General features: G+C 38.4%; 1 protein-coding gene across 1 annotated transcript in view; it reads right to left on the reverse strand.

The window, feature by feature from the left end:
- Window positions 1–2,712: 2,712 nt before the first annotated feature.
- Window positions 2,713–13,631, reverse strand: part of LOC129451454 (uncharacterized) — a 49,949-nt gene continuing 39,030 nt past the window's right edge. Inside the window, exon 5 of the mRNA XM_073854969.1 lies at window positions 2,713–3,914. Coding sequence (XP_073711070.1) covers window positions 3,825–3,914 — 90 coding nt within the window. The 3' untranslated portion in view covers window positions 2,713–3,824. The remainder of the gene's footprint in view (window positions 3,915–13,631) is intronic.

The following is a 13,631-nucleotide window of genomic DNA, read 5'->3' on the forward strand; positions in this document are numbered from 1 at the left end:
GGATGGTGTTTCCAAGATGAAACCGCTGCCACACTGTATCGCCAAAGGATAGTTTCTTCAGTTTTAACTGGAGAGAGAGAGATCACCAGCACTCTCCGAAGAACAAAAGCAAATGAAAGGTGCGTCGCGTGTCCTTTTATACATCTAAGCGTGGGCAGAGACTGGTATGCAAATATCATTCACACAATTTCATTGCAGTTTCATAGTCGTTTTACATTGGCATTTCATTCAAATTTATCTGGATGTCAAATGTACATGCATTTGAATGCAGGATGCTTTATAATGCACATCATTCTAAACACAATGTCTTTATTCTTTTGTGTTAAATTGAAATCTTTACTGCATTTATCTGCTAATGTGATCTTTGTTATCACATTTGTGCTAATGTCTGTGAAATAGTCCCATTAACAATACTAGAGCATAAAATTTTGATTTTACTTACTGATTTCATGTTGATTGAATCTTCATGGCCTCATTCAATATTACAGTTTTTCTTGCTTGCTGTGACCTGGTTCAAGAAACTAGGATCCACTCAGTGTTCATCATCACTATCTCAGCAGAGCAGAAGACACGTCTTGCAATGTGTTAACCCCTTTTCATTGGATTGACACATTTTTCACAACCTTTTGCAAAACAGTTAACACAAATGTCATTGAAGCAGTCCAAACTCTATTGTTTTGGCTATGGTAAACAAACACTCCTTCACACAAATCTTCAAATAGCAATCTGTCTGCAGGCCTTATAATAAGGTGCCACGTCTTTGTTGTTATTTGCCAGCATGGATGCAGGAGGCCTAAGGTTTTTTACCACTCTCACCTTGTCAATAATAAGTGTTTTGGGGTCCACCCTCGTATAATGCTGCTGCTCCTCAGAGCATATTCCCCAATTTTGAATCGTATAGAGGAGTTCTTCAGCGCTTGGAGGTGGAAGGTTTATGATCACCATCCCTATGAGCAAATGCGCTTGCTGAATGCAATGACTGCTGCTGCCGAAGAAATAGGTGCAGAGGAAAGTCAAGGTTGGATAAGGCATGCAAGAAGATTTTCCCTAGGTGCATTGCAAGAGAGGATATTGTATGTGATGTGGATTAGGCCATGTCATTACAGTATCATTGCAGTTTTTCTTGATTGCTTTGACGCAGTTGTCAACTTAAATTCCACATTTTCAAAACAGTTAACACACAAACTTACACCGTGGCATTCAGTGAAAATGACGCATTTTGTTTGCGAAAGACTCTAACCGCGCTAAAACACTTAAAATAGGCAACAAAAGCCAAATTTGCCTTCAAACAACACAATATATGAGCTCTGTCAGTCAATCATTACACAGTGGACAACAAAATACAAAAATACTCCAGTATTGCCAGTGCCATTTGTTGTCTTTCTATATTGCCTGTGTCAAATTTGCCTTTTTGCAAACAATTGGATCCAGAATAAGAAATACTTTGATGCATTTTTATTGATTCCATGACATTCATTTTTTCAAACCATGTCTGAAAACTGAAATACTGTAAATATTACAGAGTATACATGTAAACCAAAACATAGTAAAATCTATTGGAGTGTAAGACATAGCCACTATTGATACTCAGTCTCTTCTGTCTTGACGATAGGGTCACATGGCCTCATCCACATGACATTCAATATCCTCTCTTGCAACTGCACAAAATCATGGATTTCCTGCAAAAGCCTCTAACTTCTTCAAAATACATTTTTTGTCTCCCTGTTTCATTGTTGATGAACAAAACAGTCAAAATGTTAAGGCATGTTGTCAATAGCCTCTTTCACACAGTAATTCTGGTAAATTACCATGAATTTACCAGAATTAATTTACCAGTAAATACAAAAATGTGCTGTTCACACACGCAGTGGCGTTCCGTTATTTTACCAGTAAGACATCATTCACACATCAGTATCAAAATACCGGTAAATTCGTTGAGAAAGCGGAAGTACCTGTAGCACGCGGCGAGCTCAGTGTTGTATTTGTAAACAATCCACGTCGTTCATAACCACGGTCCGTATTTTGTTGTTTTCACGTCTGTGGTAAACAGTCGCGAAGTTGCTCATGACCAAACAACATTGAATGAGACGACGTCAAACCGAAAATGCGTTTTTAACAACAGTTTGCACTTTAGGCTTCACAGTGGGCGTGCTAAGGACGTCGGCAATTCGGCGGTAAGCTGTTTTAAACAACTTTTGTGAAGAAATGTGGACGTAAACTTCAGGTGTGCTCAACTTTCAAGCAGCATGTGTGTGGAAACGTCAGTAAACACTGTGGGGGTAAACGCGTCATCTGTATTAAAACGCTATGATTGGCCCGAAGCTGGCACGGTCTGACGTCGTCCGTTCTAAATGCCGGTAATCCTATAATTTTCGTTCACACACAGCGCTTACCGGTAAATTACTGGTAATCTTACAACCTGTCTTACTGGTAAATTGGGAGCACTGATTTACCGGAAAGGTTCTGTTCACACATGACATGTTAACGGCAATTTACCAGTAAATTACCAGTTAAGACTGTATGTGTGAAAGGGACTAATATACCAAGTGTAATACATAGTTGCATTTACCATTTCACATTTCTTTCTTTTGAACAGATAAATCATATTTTACAATACAAATAAAAAAAATTACAAAATTAGTAAGGTTTACTGTACACTGTAAGAAACGTACACTTTATATTTTTCTGTTACTCAAGGTTCACTTGACAGCAATACATCGATTCAGTTCACATTTACAAAAGACTAAAAAATGGAAAATGTTTACAGTAACAGATTATGAAACAAAGGTTAACAATTTTGCATGACGTGCCTTTTACAATGAATTCATGTATTTTGATGAAAATGACATAAGCAATTGAAACTGGAGCAAACAGCAGACAATTAAACAAAATCATCTGCGTAATTGTATCAAAGCATTTGCAATTTGTCCAAAACAATGAGAATTTGCTTTCATGTTGTGCACAACTGACTTGATGATGTGGAGGTTGAAGTGTTTTGAAAAATGTGTCTGATCTGAGAAATGCCAAAGCAACTAAGAAAAACTGTGATAGATTTTTCATAGACCAAAGATTGTTGACCTTTTAAAACGGTCAATCTCTCAGGCTACGTTTCCATGACACTGATGTTTTGCTTTGTGTAAACATTCTCCTACATAGCAATAAATACAAACAAGACGCCAACTATGGGCAACTATCACTGCAACACCGAAACACTTCAGTCACTTGCTGTCAGCTGTGGAAATTAAACCAACAACCTCTGGGTTACAATCAAGTCTCTCTAACCACTATACCACAATGTGGAAGTTACATTTAGTCCAACTCTTTTGTGTTCCACACTGTTTGTTTATGTTGTTGCTGCTGAACCCGTCTATATTCTCACGTATGAACACATGCATATGATGTCACCATTATCACTAATTCGTGGTTATGTAGTTCACACAGAGACGACAAGGCATAGTCGACGGTGCACGACGGTGGCAGAGCACAGAGACGATGGTAGTAGAGCACAGTTTTCAAAAACTTGTACTTTGAAACCCATCTTCAAAAGTTTTTAAGACCCCAGAATGGCATTGTCATATAAACAAACAGATTATACAAGAAGAAGATAAGCAAATGTCATATTACATCTTTAGTGTCCAGGTTACATGGGTTTTCACTGGGTACTCCGGTTCCTCCAACAGTATTTTGAGTCTATTTGAGTCACTAAATGCCTTTAGCTGTATAAATGTGAGTTTGAATGTGAGTGCCCTGCGTTGGATTGAACATCTATCCGGTGGGCATGTGGCTCAGGATGGCATAAGTGAGTTTGGAGAGCGGATGGATCTTCAGTGTAATACTTGTCCATACAATGAGTTATATCTCTCTAAGTACTGACTGTTTTGAGTTTGTACTCCTCCTCTGGCCGGTGTCTGTGACTTATAGAAAATAATTTAAACCTTAATCAGTCAAATGAAATAATATTTAAATCATTCAGTATTATGCAAACAAATCACGCAATGGAAGATAACTTACAAAGTCCTGCCCTGCATCTCTGTTGCTTTTCCATGTCCTGTTAAGTTCAAATGAATCAAAGTTTAATGATAGCAAAACAAAGAAACTGTGATGTGCTCAGCTTTTCACCTTATCACATTTATTTGATTTCTTTAAATTTAATTATTATTTACTATAAACAGTTTACACAGTGTCTCAAACTGCAGTGGCTCTTGGGGGTATGCATCATGACATGGACCAGCAACGCACATTTTATAATTTTTTTGTAGTGTCTAATAACAGAGAGGCGCAAATCTATGTTGATATTATTAGAGTTAACACTGGTGGTCGCTGGGGGTGGAGCCTAATACTTACAGTACAATATAAATTCGGTAACACTTACAACGGGTTTGTATATTTTATTCTTAATTCATGTTAATTTCAGCATTTACTCCTACATTTTTAAAATCCAAAGTTGTTACTGTTACATTAGTTAATGCACCATGAACTAACATTAACAACTGGAATGGCATTAACTAACATTAACAAAGATAAAAAACTATATTTCACATTGTTAGTTCATGTTAGCAGATGTTAACAAATACAACCTTATTGTAAAGTGTTAAACTTATAATGCATTTAAATAATGAATAACATAGGAGCTTATTGGATTGTATTTACAAATTATTAAACCAAATGCATGTTCATCTTGTTCATCAACTTTGAACCTAAACACAACTTAGCTGAAAGCTTTTAGGAAATGTTTTTCCTCACAAACGGTTTACATTTCTTATAAACAAGCTAATAACATATCAAATCAATATTGTGTCTATATTCACTCATGCGGCAAGTAACCATGTAATAAGCGTAATAAAGTACAGAAAGCTGTGGTTGTTAACACAAATAAATCCTGACAGGGTGATCAGGACCCCCACACAATACATGACTACATATATTTACATATACAGTACCAGAATAAATTAACATGCTTATGACATTCTCATCTGTCCATAATGTGTTGATCTCTTACCTGTGAATCCAGATACTGAGACCGATGATCAGACAGATGATAATAACTGCAGTACATAAGATGATAATGTAGAGGAGTGATATCTGTTTGAGAGACGCTGATCTGTTTTCTGAGACAAACACAAAATCAAACAACATCTATCATTCACCATTCATTGCTTTTAGTAGTGTAACACAAAATTTTAAAACCTCAAATAAAACAAATGATGAACTAACCTGTTACTGTTAATATCCATCCTATTGCTGCTGTAGTAGTGTAACATGAATAGTTTCCTGCATCTGATGCTTGTATTTGATTTATTTTCAATTCCATTGGAACTGCTGGATTAAAATACATCCTGTCTGAGGTAAAGTTTCTCATAATTTTGGTGTCATTTATAGTTTTGTTAGAGAATGGGGCTTGAGTAAAAATATTGATGTTGTTTCTTTTCCATGTTATATCGTCAGATTGCAGAGTGTTATTAAAATGTATTGTAACATTACAGTAAAGTGTTACTGTGTCCCCCACAACTGCTGTTTGGTTAATTTGATGCAGAATCTTTGGCACACTTGTTTTGGAGAGATCTGAAGAAAAAAATAAAACCAGTATATTATATGTTTTAATAACTGTATTGGGTAGTACATTTGAAAAAATTATTATCGTATTTTACAAAGTATAAGTCACATCAGTCAAAAATGCATTTTGAAGAGGAAAAAAACATATTTAACTCGCACTGGACTATAAGTCGCATTTATTTAGAAAATGATTTCACAAAATCCAAGCCGAAGAACAAACATTTAATCTGGAAACTTAAGGCAAGTTATTCAACAAAACAATGGCACATAGAACAGCAGGCTGAATAGGTGTCTGTACATGTTAACAAAAAAGAACATTTATTCAGCTAACACATTAGCATACAGAACATACCTGTGAGGCTGAATAGGCTAAATTAACACGACAAGCCAAATCAAGTTCAAAAGGGTCCCGAAGTCATTCCACATCACTGAATCCATGAATTACATAAATACAAGAGCAGCATAGAACGGACTCTGGCGGCTGTAGACGGTAATGGTTTTTCTTGGTTCATATGAAATAATTTTGACATGTAAGTCGCACCTGACTATAAGTTGCAGAACCCGCCAAAATATAAAAAAGGTGTGACTTATAGTCCGGAAAATACGGTACACATCATGCAGTAGTTGCAATACACACATGCATATTTTATGATACACATCTGCAGAGGCGGACAGAGTACACAGCTTCAGTACTTGAGTAAAAGTACAGATACCCCTTGCTAAATTTTACTCAAGTAAAAGTAAAAGTACTACAGTCAGATGTCTACTTAAGTAAAAGTACAAAAGTACTTGTTTTTAAAAGTACTTGAGTATCAAGAGTACAAGAGTACATTTTAAAATTTTGCATTACTACTGCCACAGTGCATGTTGAACCATGTGAGATGATTGACAGCTGTACAGCAAATAATAGAGCTCTGAGGTCAAATCTGACGCAAATCAGGAAGAGGAGACACAAATCGCTCCGTTCACTGTTTGAGCTCTTCAGATCGCATAATTCAGTGGAAAATTTATAGAAATGTTATTCTGTATGACTAAATATTTTACTAACATGTGATAATTAATCATTATTCCCCAAATATGCTCACCATTGTACTAATAGCCCTGGCGGATTCTGTATATTTTATCTATTTGAACACAAATAAACCAGAGAAGAGGAGAATAAATGTTTTACGGATGATGATTTCTATTCAAAATAACGAGCGTTACAGATTCATTATTTTGAAACTCCTGACATAAATTAAAAAATTAATGTCACTGCAAACAAGTTTAATCATAAACAGTGGTCAAATGTCGAAGCTGGAGTCTTAAACCTGTCTTGTGATGCTGAGTTTGTCCAGATCAAGTAAGAGTGTGATGTTTTGATGAGTAATTCATTTTGAACAACAATAATCCGGAGGCTCACCAGTGATTCCTGCCACTGAAGTTTTTTTTTGTAAACACAGCAAACACTTGAAAAGAAAACTATCATTAACTTGTTCAGAAAATTTAAATAGTCTGGCGAGGTGGGGCCACGGGTTGACACATTCCCAGAATGGACCTGCTGCGTCTTAATCCATTGTTTCGTCCATGGTTTCTTCTCTTATCTAAATCTGACCATGGTGACTTTGGCGGAAAGCTGAAGTTGATAGCTGATAAGCTGTCCCAATCAGTTGCGCCTGCACAATCCAATCACGTTTAAGAGAGGGAAACAACAAATTGAGGGTTTCTGAGATTTTCATTTTTTCCTTTTTTTTTAAGAAAAAGTAACGAGTACTTACGGTTATGGATAGAAATGTAGTGGAGTAAAGAGTAAAATATTTGCCCCTGAAATGTACTTAAGTAAAGTCATGAGTACTCCAAAAAAATAATACTCGAGTAAAGTACAGATCCTTCAAAATTGTACTTAAGTACTGTACTCAAGTAAATGTACTCCGTTACTGTCCGGCTCTGCACATCTGCACATGTTCATAGTTACTAACACATTCAATGAACAAACAGAGAACACAAAAATAAACTAAACGTAACAATCTAAACTGAATTACATTAAATCTGTACCTGCATAATTCAGTAAAGTAAAGATGACAAACAGATTCAGGTGAAGAATCCAGGGTTGAAAAACATCCATGATAAGAAATTCAATATATATGGAAAGAAATTAAGCTGTTACACTAACTCAAACATTTTACACCATCTCTGATCAACTCATTAGAGTCTGTAAAGAGAAATGAAGGGAAGTGGTTATGTGAGAGTGGGACACCACTGAAAACCACTGAGCACGAGAGAGACAGAGAGAGAGAGAGAGAGAGAGAGAGAGAGAGAGAGAGAGAGAGAGAGAGAGAGAGAGAGCAACATGATGATGATCAGGGTACAAAGTGTGAAACAGCTTGAGATACTTACTGTTTATTATAGCTGTTCCCTTTAAACTGAAGAAAATCAACAGCAGCCTTTTCTGTGTTTTAATCATTGCTTAAATATTAATGACACGATACACTACACAGAATATATAATTGTTTATACTGATCAGATAAAGTCCAGACCAAGGATGGTTTTGGATCTGATATCTATAAATTAGGGCACAAAGTAGCACCTCAAACTCTTTTTTTTTCTTAGGATTGTGTGTAATTGTCCAAAAATCACAAATCAGCCTACTTTACATTCAAGCACTAAACTGGCTAGTGTACTTGGCATTAAAAGACTCAGGCCTCATAACCCACACATTTCCTGTCTTCTAGGACCCTGTGATGCAAGAAATGTTTGTAGAACAAAGTCAATTCACTCTTGACTTCTACCTCTGTTTTGGTTAAAAAAAATTATCTGTTAGAAAAAAAACAGCATTTAAACTGAATAAACTTTTTTCCACTTGTATTGTTCTTTCCACTTGGGTGGTAAACAGACCACCATCCAGTTTATCATGAGGTGATGAATTTGTTATGTAAGGGGTAAAAACATCCTTTGGCCCAATATTAGAAAACCAATCAGCCTGTGAAGGGTCCTTGTGCGTTTGGTCTTGCTGGCGCTAACTCATGTAACTTTACGTAATTAGTTTTATCTGATTTCAAAAGATAAAATCTCATTATTTGTAATATGAATCAAATAGATATATGTGAAATGTAGATAAATATTTGATCATTCTATTTTAACTCATTATAATATTGACTCATTCAAATGGATCTCATTTGTTACTTAGAATCCTTGCATCAGCCGCTGCAGGTTCTTGATCACAAACTCGACCATGCAACTAGATAAGAGTTAAGAGGTTCGTCAGACCCCATTATTAATGGCAGTCAGTACACCAAGATTTAACCCTAGTAGGTAGAGTTAATGTCACGGGGTGACTATTGAAGGGCCGAACCAAAAGTGGCAGAGATTGGTTCCGCCTGAAGATGGTTTCCGCCCGGACCAGATTTTTAAACATTTTTACTTCCTGGTTTCCATGGCAGCACAAATTGGGGCTTACGAGAAACAGGTGCGGGGAATTAAGATGGCAACACATGATTGGAGGAGAAGGTGAAGAGGACACATAAATAGATTGGCAAAAACACAAAGCAGGAGAGTTGATTTCGGGGTGAGCGCCGCTCCGCCACGGGCAGATTAAACGTCCACTCCTCTACAGGCGCTGTTGATCCGGGAATCGCTAAGGCGAGCGGAAAGAAGACGGCCGAGTGAGCCTAAAGGAAGGAGTGGAAAGCGTTTGTTAAAGGAGCGCCACGGAAGAGAAGGTTGCAGTTGCAGTGCTGAGTTTTTGCCGTGTGTTGTGGCTGTGTAGTTGGGCTGTGTATTCTGGTGGCGGAACGGTATTCTGGAGCAGTGAAGTGGCTATTCTCTGGAGCAGTGAAGTGGATAAGTTTGGAGACTAAGATTAAAGATCGTTGGTTTGGATGAGTATGATCTATAAACCTCTGTTATGGTTGAGATGCTGACTCGCCTGTTTGCAGTTATATGTATGTAACAGTTGGATGACAGTGTTCGGAATTCTGTATCACACGGAGAAGGAATCGACCAGTGGGGGAGCTGAAGGGTCGAAGAAAGAAAGTGTGATCATCCTTCGTGAGTATAGAAGGTGTATGATGACGTGTGTATATTGAAGATATCAGGAATTAACGTGAGTGTGAGTCTACAGCAACGGTAGCAGCGGCCCCATTGCAGAGTTGAGTGGTGGGTGAGCCGAGGACCAAACAGCATTAGGAGAAAAGGGTATCACTACGGCTACAGTTCAACCTCTGGCTTCCTTCACGTCAACGCCCCGCAGACTCTCTGACCGGCTCCACGAAAGACCCTGGCCTGGCCTTAATGTTCACCGAAGTGTGGTGTGGGTGAGTCTGGATTTTACAGAGTGAGTGTGTACACGTGATTGTATTGCAGTGAAGTGCTGTGAACCTGTTGTCAGGAACCATCATAGGTCGGAGTTGGCCGAGTTATAACGAGGGAGATGCGGTGTGGCGAGTGAAGTGCCTGTTTATATTTCGCCGTGCAGCGATACAGTTTGGAAACCAGCGAGACAATACAGGGTCCCAGGTTCGACGACGTGCATTACGGTCAGGGGCGTCGGACTGGGGGTAAAACCAGTACTGATTACCAGGGCCCCAAAGGAAGAGTGGGCCCTTGAAAGTCAGGAAAATATTATGGGGGTGGGGCATTGGGGCCCATCAGGACTGCCTATGCATAGGGCCCAAGATCTTGTGCAACGCCCCTGATTACGGTGGTGACAGTGGAGAAAGGGAACAGGAAATTAAGATCATCTGTGAGTACAACTCTGAATGTTGATGTACATGTGGGTAAAGTTACCGCACTGCTGAAGCTATTAACTATCTGTCACGGAGCCTCTTCAAAGGTGCGCCCCTGTCCAGAGTTCCACGCATAAGCAGGAGAGGGCAGCGTTCGGCTCGACAGTGACCGTATCACTTCCCCGGGCATTATTCAGGCCCTGGAAAGGAAGATCGCCGCATGACTTACCCTCCAAGAACAAAAATCACAGTTAAAGATGAAGTGTGATCTTATGTTACAGCCCCGAGCCCTCAAAAGGGGAGAATGACGAACCAGTTTCCTTGAAGAGTACTTACCGTTTCCACTGCTGCCAGTCACCTGAAAGTAAGAACGAAAATCAGTTAAAGGTGAAGTGTGATCTTATGTTACAGCCCGAGCCCTCTAAAAGAGGAGAACGACGAACCAGTTTCCTTGAAGAGTACTTACTGTTTTCACTGCTGCCAGTCACCTGAAAGTAAGAACGAAGACCACAGTTAAAGGTGAAGTGTGATCTTATGTTACAGTCCGAGCCCTCTTAAAGGAGGAGAACGACGACCTGGCCCCCGAAGAGAACTCGCTGTATCCACCGCTGGCTGTAAGGAGAAAGAGAGAGAGAAACCAATTGAAGTGGATTACCAAATAACTATTCTGTGTTGCAGACGGTAGCTGGATCATACTCCCCTGAAGTTCTGCCTCCAGGATACGGAGGGCGCCACGGATATCAGGAACCCCCAAAAGGCCCCGTCCCCTCCTCTCTCCCTAAACGTGCCTGGAGGCCAGAAGGGGCCGTTATTTTTAGCTCCCCTTTCCCCTCCCCAGCTTACATTTTAAATAATTTAAATAAAGTTTATTTTAATTCTATTCTTACCTTGTGTGTCTGGTCATTGGGGTGGCTTTGTCCACCTCCTTGAGGTGGAAACTAGGAAGGGGCGTGACCCTTTAGCTATCTCGGGTCCGCTCCGACCTGTGACATTAACTGGTTTGTCAGACCAAATAATTAAAAGCAGTCGATGCGCTAATGCTTAACCCTTGTTGTTAGAATCAAGTGGTTCATCAGACCATATAAATTGGTGGTGCTGACATCGCGGGCACGCGTGTCGAATTTCTGGGTCGAAAAATCTGTTTCAACCCGCGTGTTACTTTAAAATGCATGTCATGCAATATCCACTTCTCGCTGCATGTTTGTAGTGTTTTTTTACTAAATACTACAATAAATACGAAGAAGAACCACTGGAAGCATTTGAGAAGCAAAATTCTACCATCTGTTAAAATGTCATGCAAATATCTGATGAAATGAGAAAGTTACAGTTTTGACATCAGACCTATATAAACTGAAAGGCAGACGATGCACCAAACTTATACCTATAGATTAAGAGTAAGTTTGTAGGTTCGTAAGACCAAATAAGTAAAATGAAAATGCAGACGATACGCCTACTTAAAGGACAAGTTGGATATTTTACACTTAAAGCCCTGTTTTCAGATTGTTTATGATGAAATAGAACAGTTTTGACTGAAATTTGGACATATGATGCTGGCCTGAGAATTTTCGGGTGTTTGTTCTATCACCTCCCACCAGGGGCGGACTGGCCATCTGGCACACCGGGCAGTTTCCCGGTGGGCCGACGTACTTTTTGGGCCGTTACATCTCATACTATCTTTGTCTGAGCAGCCCAGTTAGCGTCTTTTTTTTCTAGACAGACCGGCCCACTGACATTTAAGCAGCAGCCCATTGGTTATTTTTTTTTAATGACATTAAGCTGGCCCAATGACTGCCCAGCCCAGTCATCGTCCTTCTTTTCCTAGATAGACCGGCCCACTCAGCAGCAGCCAATTGGTTATTTTTGATTGACATTAAGCTGGCCCAATCACCGCTTTGGTCTCTGTGCAAGCGAGCGTGCATCGTCGGTCAGTTCACGTGTCAAAATAGAGAGAGAGAGATGGAGAAAAACGCAAGGAAGGCGCAGAAAAACTGCGCGACAAAAGAAACAGGCTCTTCAGCAGACGCTGCAAAATGTGATAAAATAACACAGCAGGACCTTCAACTCGCGTCGCTGGTGATGATGATGATGATGGTGGCGGTGGTGGCACTGGCAGCGCAGCACCAGCACGCAAAGTGTCAGTGATGAGAGGGAGAGAGACAAGAGAGAAGTGAGTGTAGTGCCTGCGGTAAGCAGAACTGCTTTCAAATCACAAGTTTAGATAGATACCCCTTGATAAAACTGAGTCAAAAACACAAAATTATGGTGATAAAGCTGCAATAAAATAACTGCACTCTCTGCTCTGTGACTACGAGAGTGTATCTGATTCGTAGATTTTTCGTTGATTGTCTGTTTCAAAACGTATAATTTCTCTTCAAGCAACATCAAACAATCCAGGAGATCAGAAAAATATATGTTTATTGTAACAACACACTTGACAGATAATGTTAAAAATATCTATTACTGTAATCACACAAGTTTAGTTCAGTGAATGTAGTGAATACTCTCCTGTAGCTAAGTTCTGCAAGAAATAATCAGTTTTCAATATTACTGTAAGCAGCACTTGTATTTTGTAAAAAGTCAGCAATTCAATGGCAAATTTTGCCAATTGCATGAAGCTTGTTGTAGGATTCATAAGTGTGGATTACTAAACTAAACTAAACTAAACTAAACACTAAACACTAAACACTAAACACTAAAAACTAAAAACTAAACACTAAACACTAAACTAAACTAAACACTAAACTAAACTAAACTAAACTAAACTAAACTAAACTAAACTAAACTAAACTAAACTAAACACTAAACTAAACACTAAACTAAACTAAACTAAACACTAAACTAAACTAAACTAAACACTAAACTAAACTAAACTAAACTAAACTAAACTAAACTAAACTAAACTAAACACTAAACTAAACTAAACTAAACTAAACTAAGTGAACTAATGTTCTAGAAGTGTTTGTTGTGTCAACTCTCACTCTTTTCTACCTGCTATTAATTGGGTTTAGTGCTTTTATGGAATTGGAGTTGCTATTGCTATACATATTTAAAGGCGTGCAAAGATGGGTGATATTTGTAATTATACACTGCAAAAAATGATTAAAGGAAAAAAAATCTTAGTATTTTTGTCTTGTTTTCAGTAAAAAATATATAAAAACTCTTAAAATAAGATGCTTTTTCTTAATGAGCAAAATGACCCAAGAAAATAAGTCTAGTTTTTACACCAAAAATTTTACATTTAAGTGATTTTGTGCATAAAACAAGCAAAAAATCTGCCAATGGGGTAAGCAAAATTTTCTTGTTTTTTTTTTTTTTGCATTTAGTGTTTAAGAAAAATGTTCAAGATTTTTTTGCTTACCCCATTGGCAGATTTTT

This window comes from Misgurnus anguillicaudatus, chromosome 17 (genome assembly GCF_027580225.2).
Source record: "Misgurnus anguillicaudatus chromosome 17, ASM2758022v2, whole genome shotgun sequence".
Taxonomy (NCBI): Eukaryota; Metazoa; Chordata; class Actinopteri; order Cypriniformes; family Cobitidae; genus Misgurnus; species Misgurnus anguillicaudatus.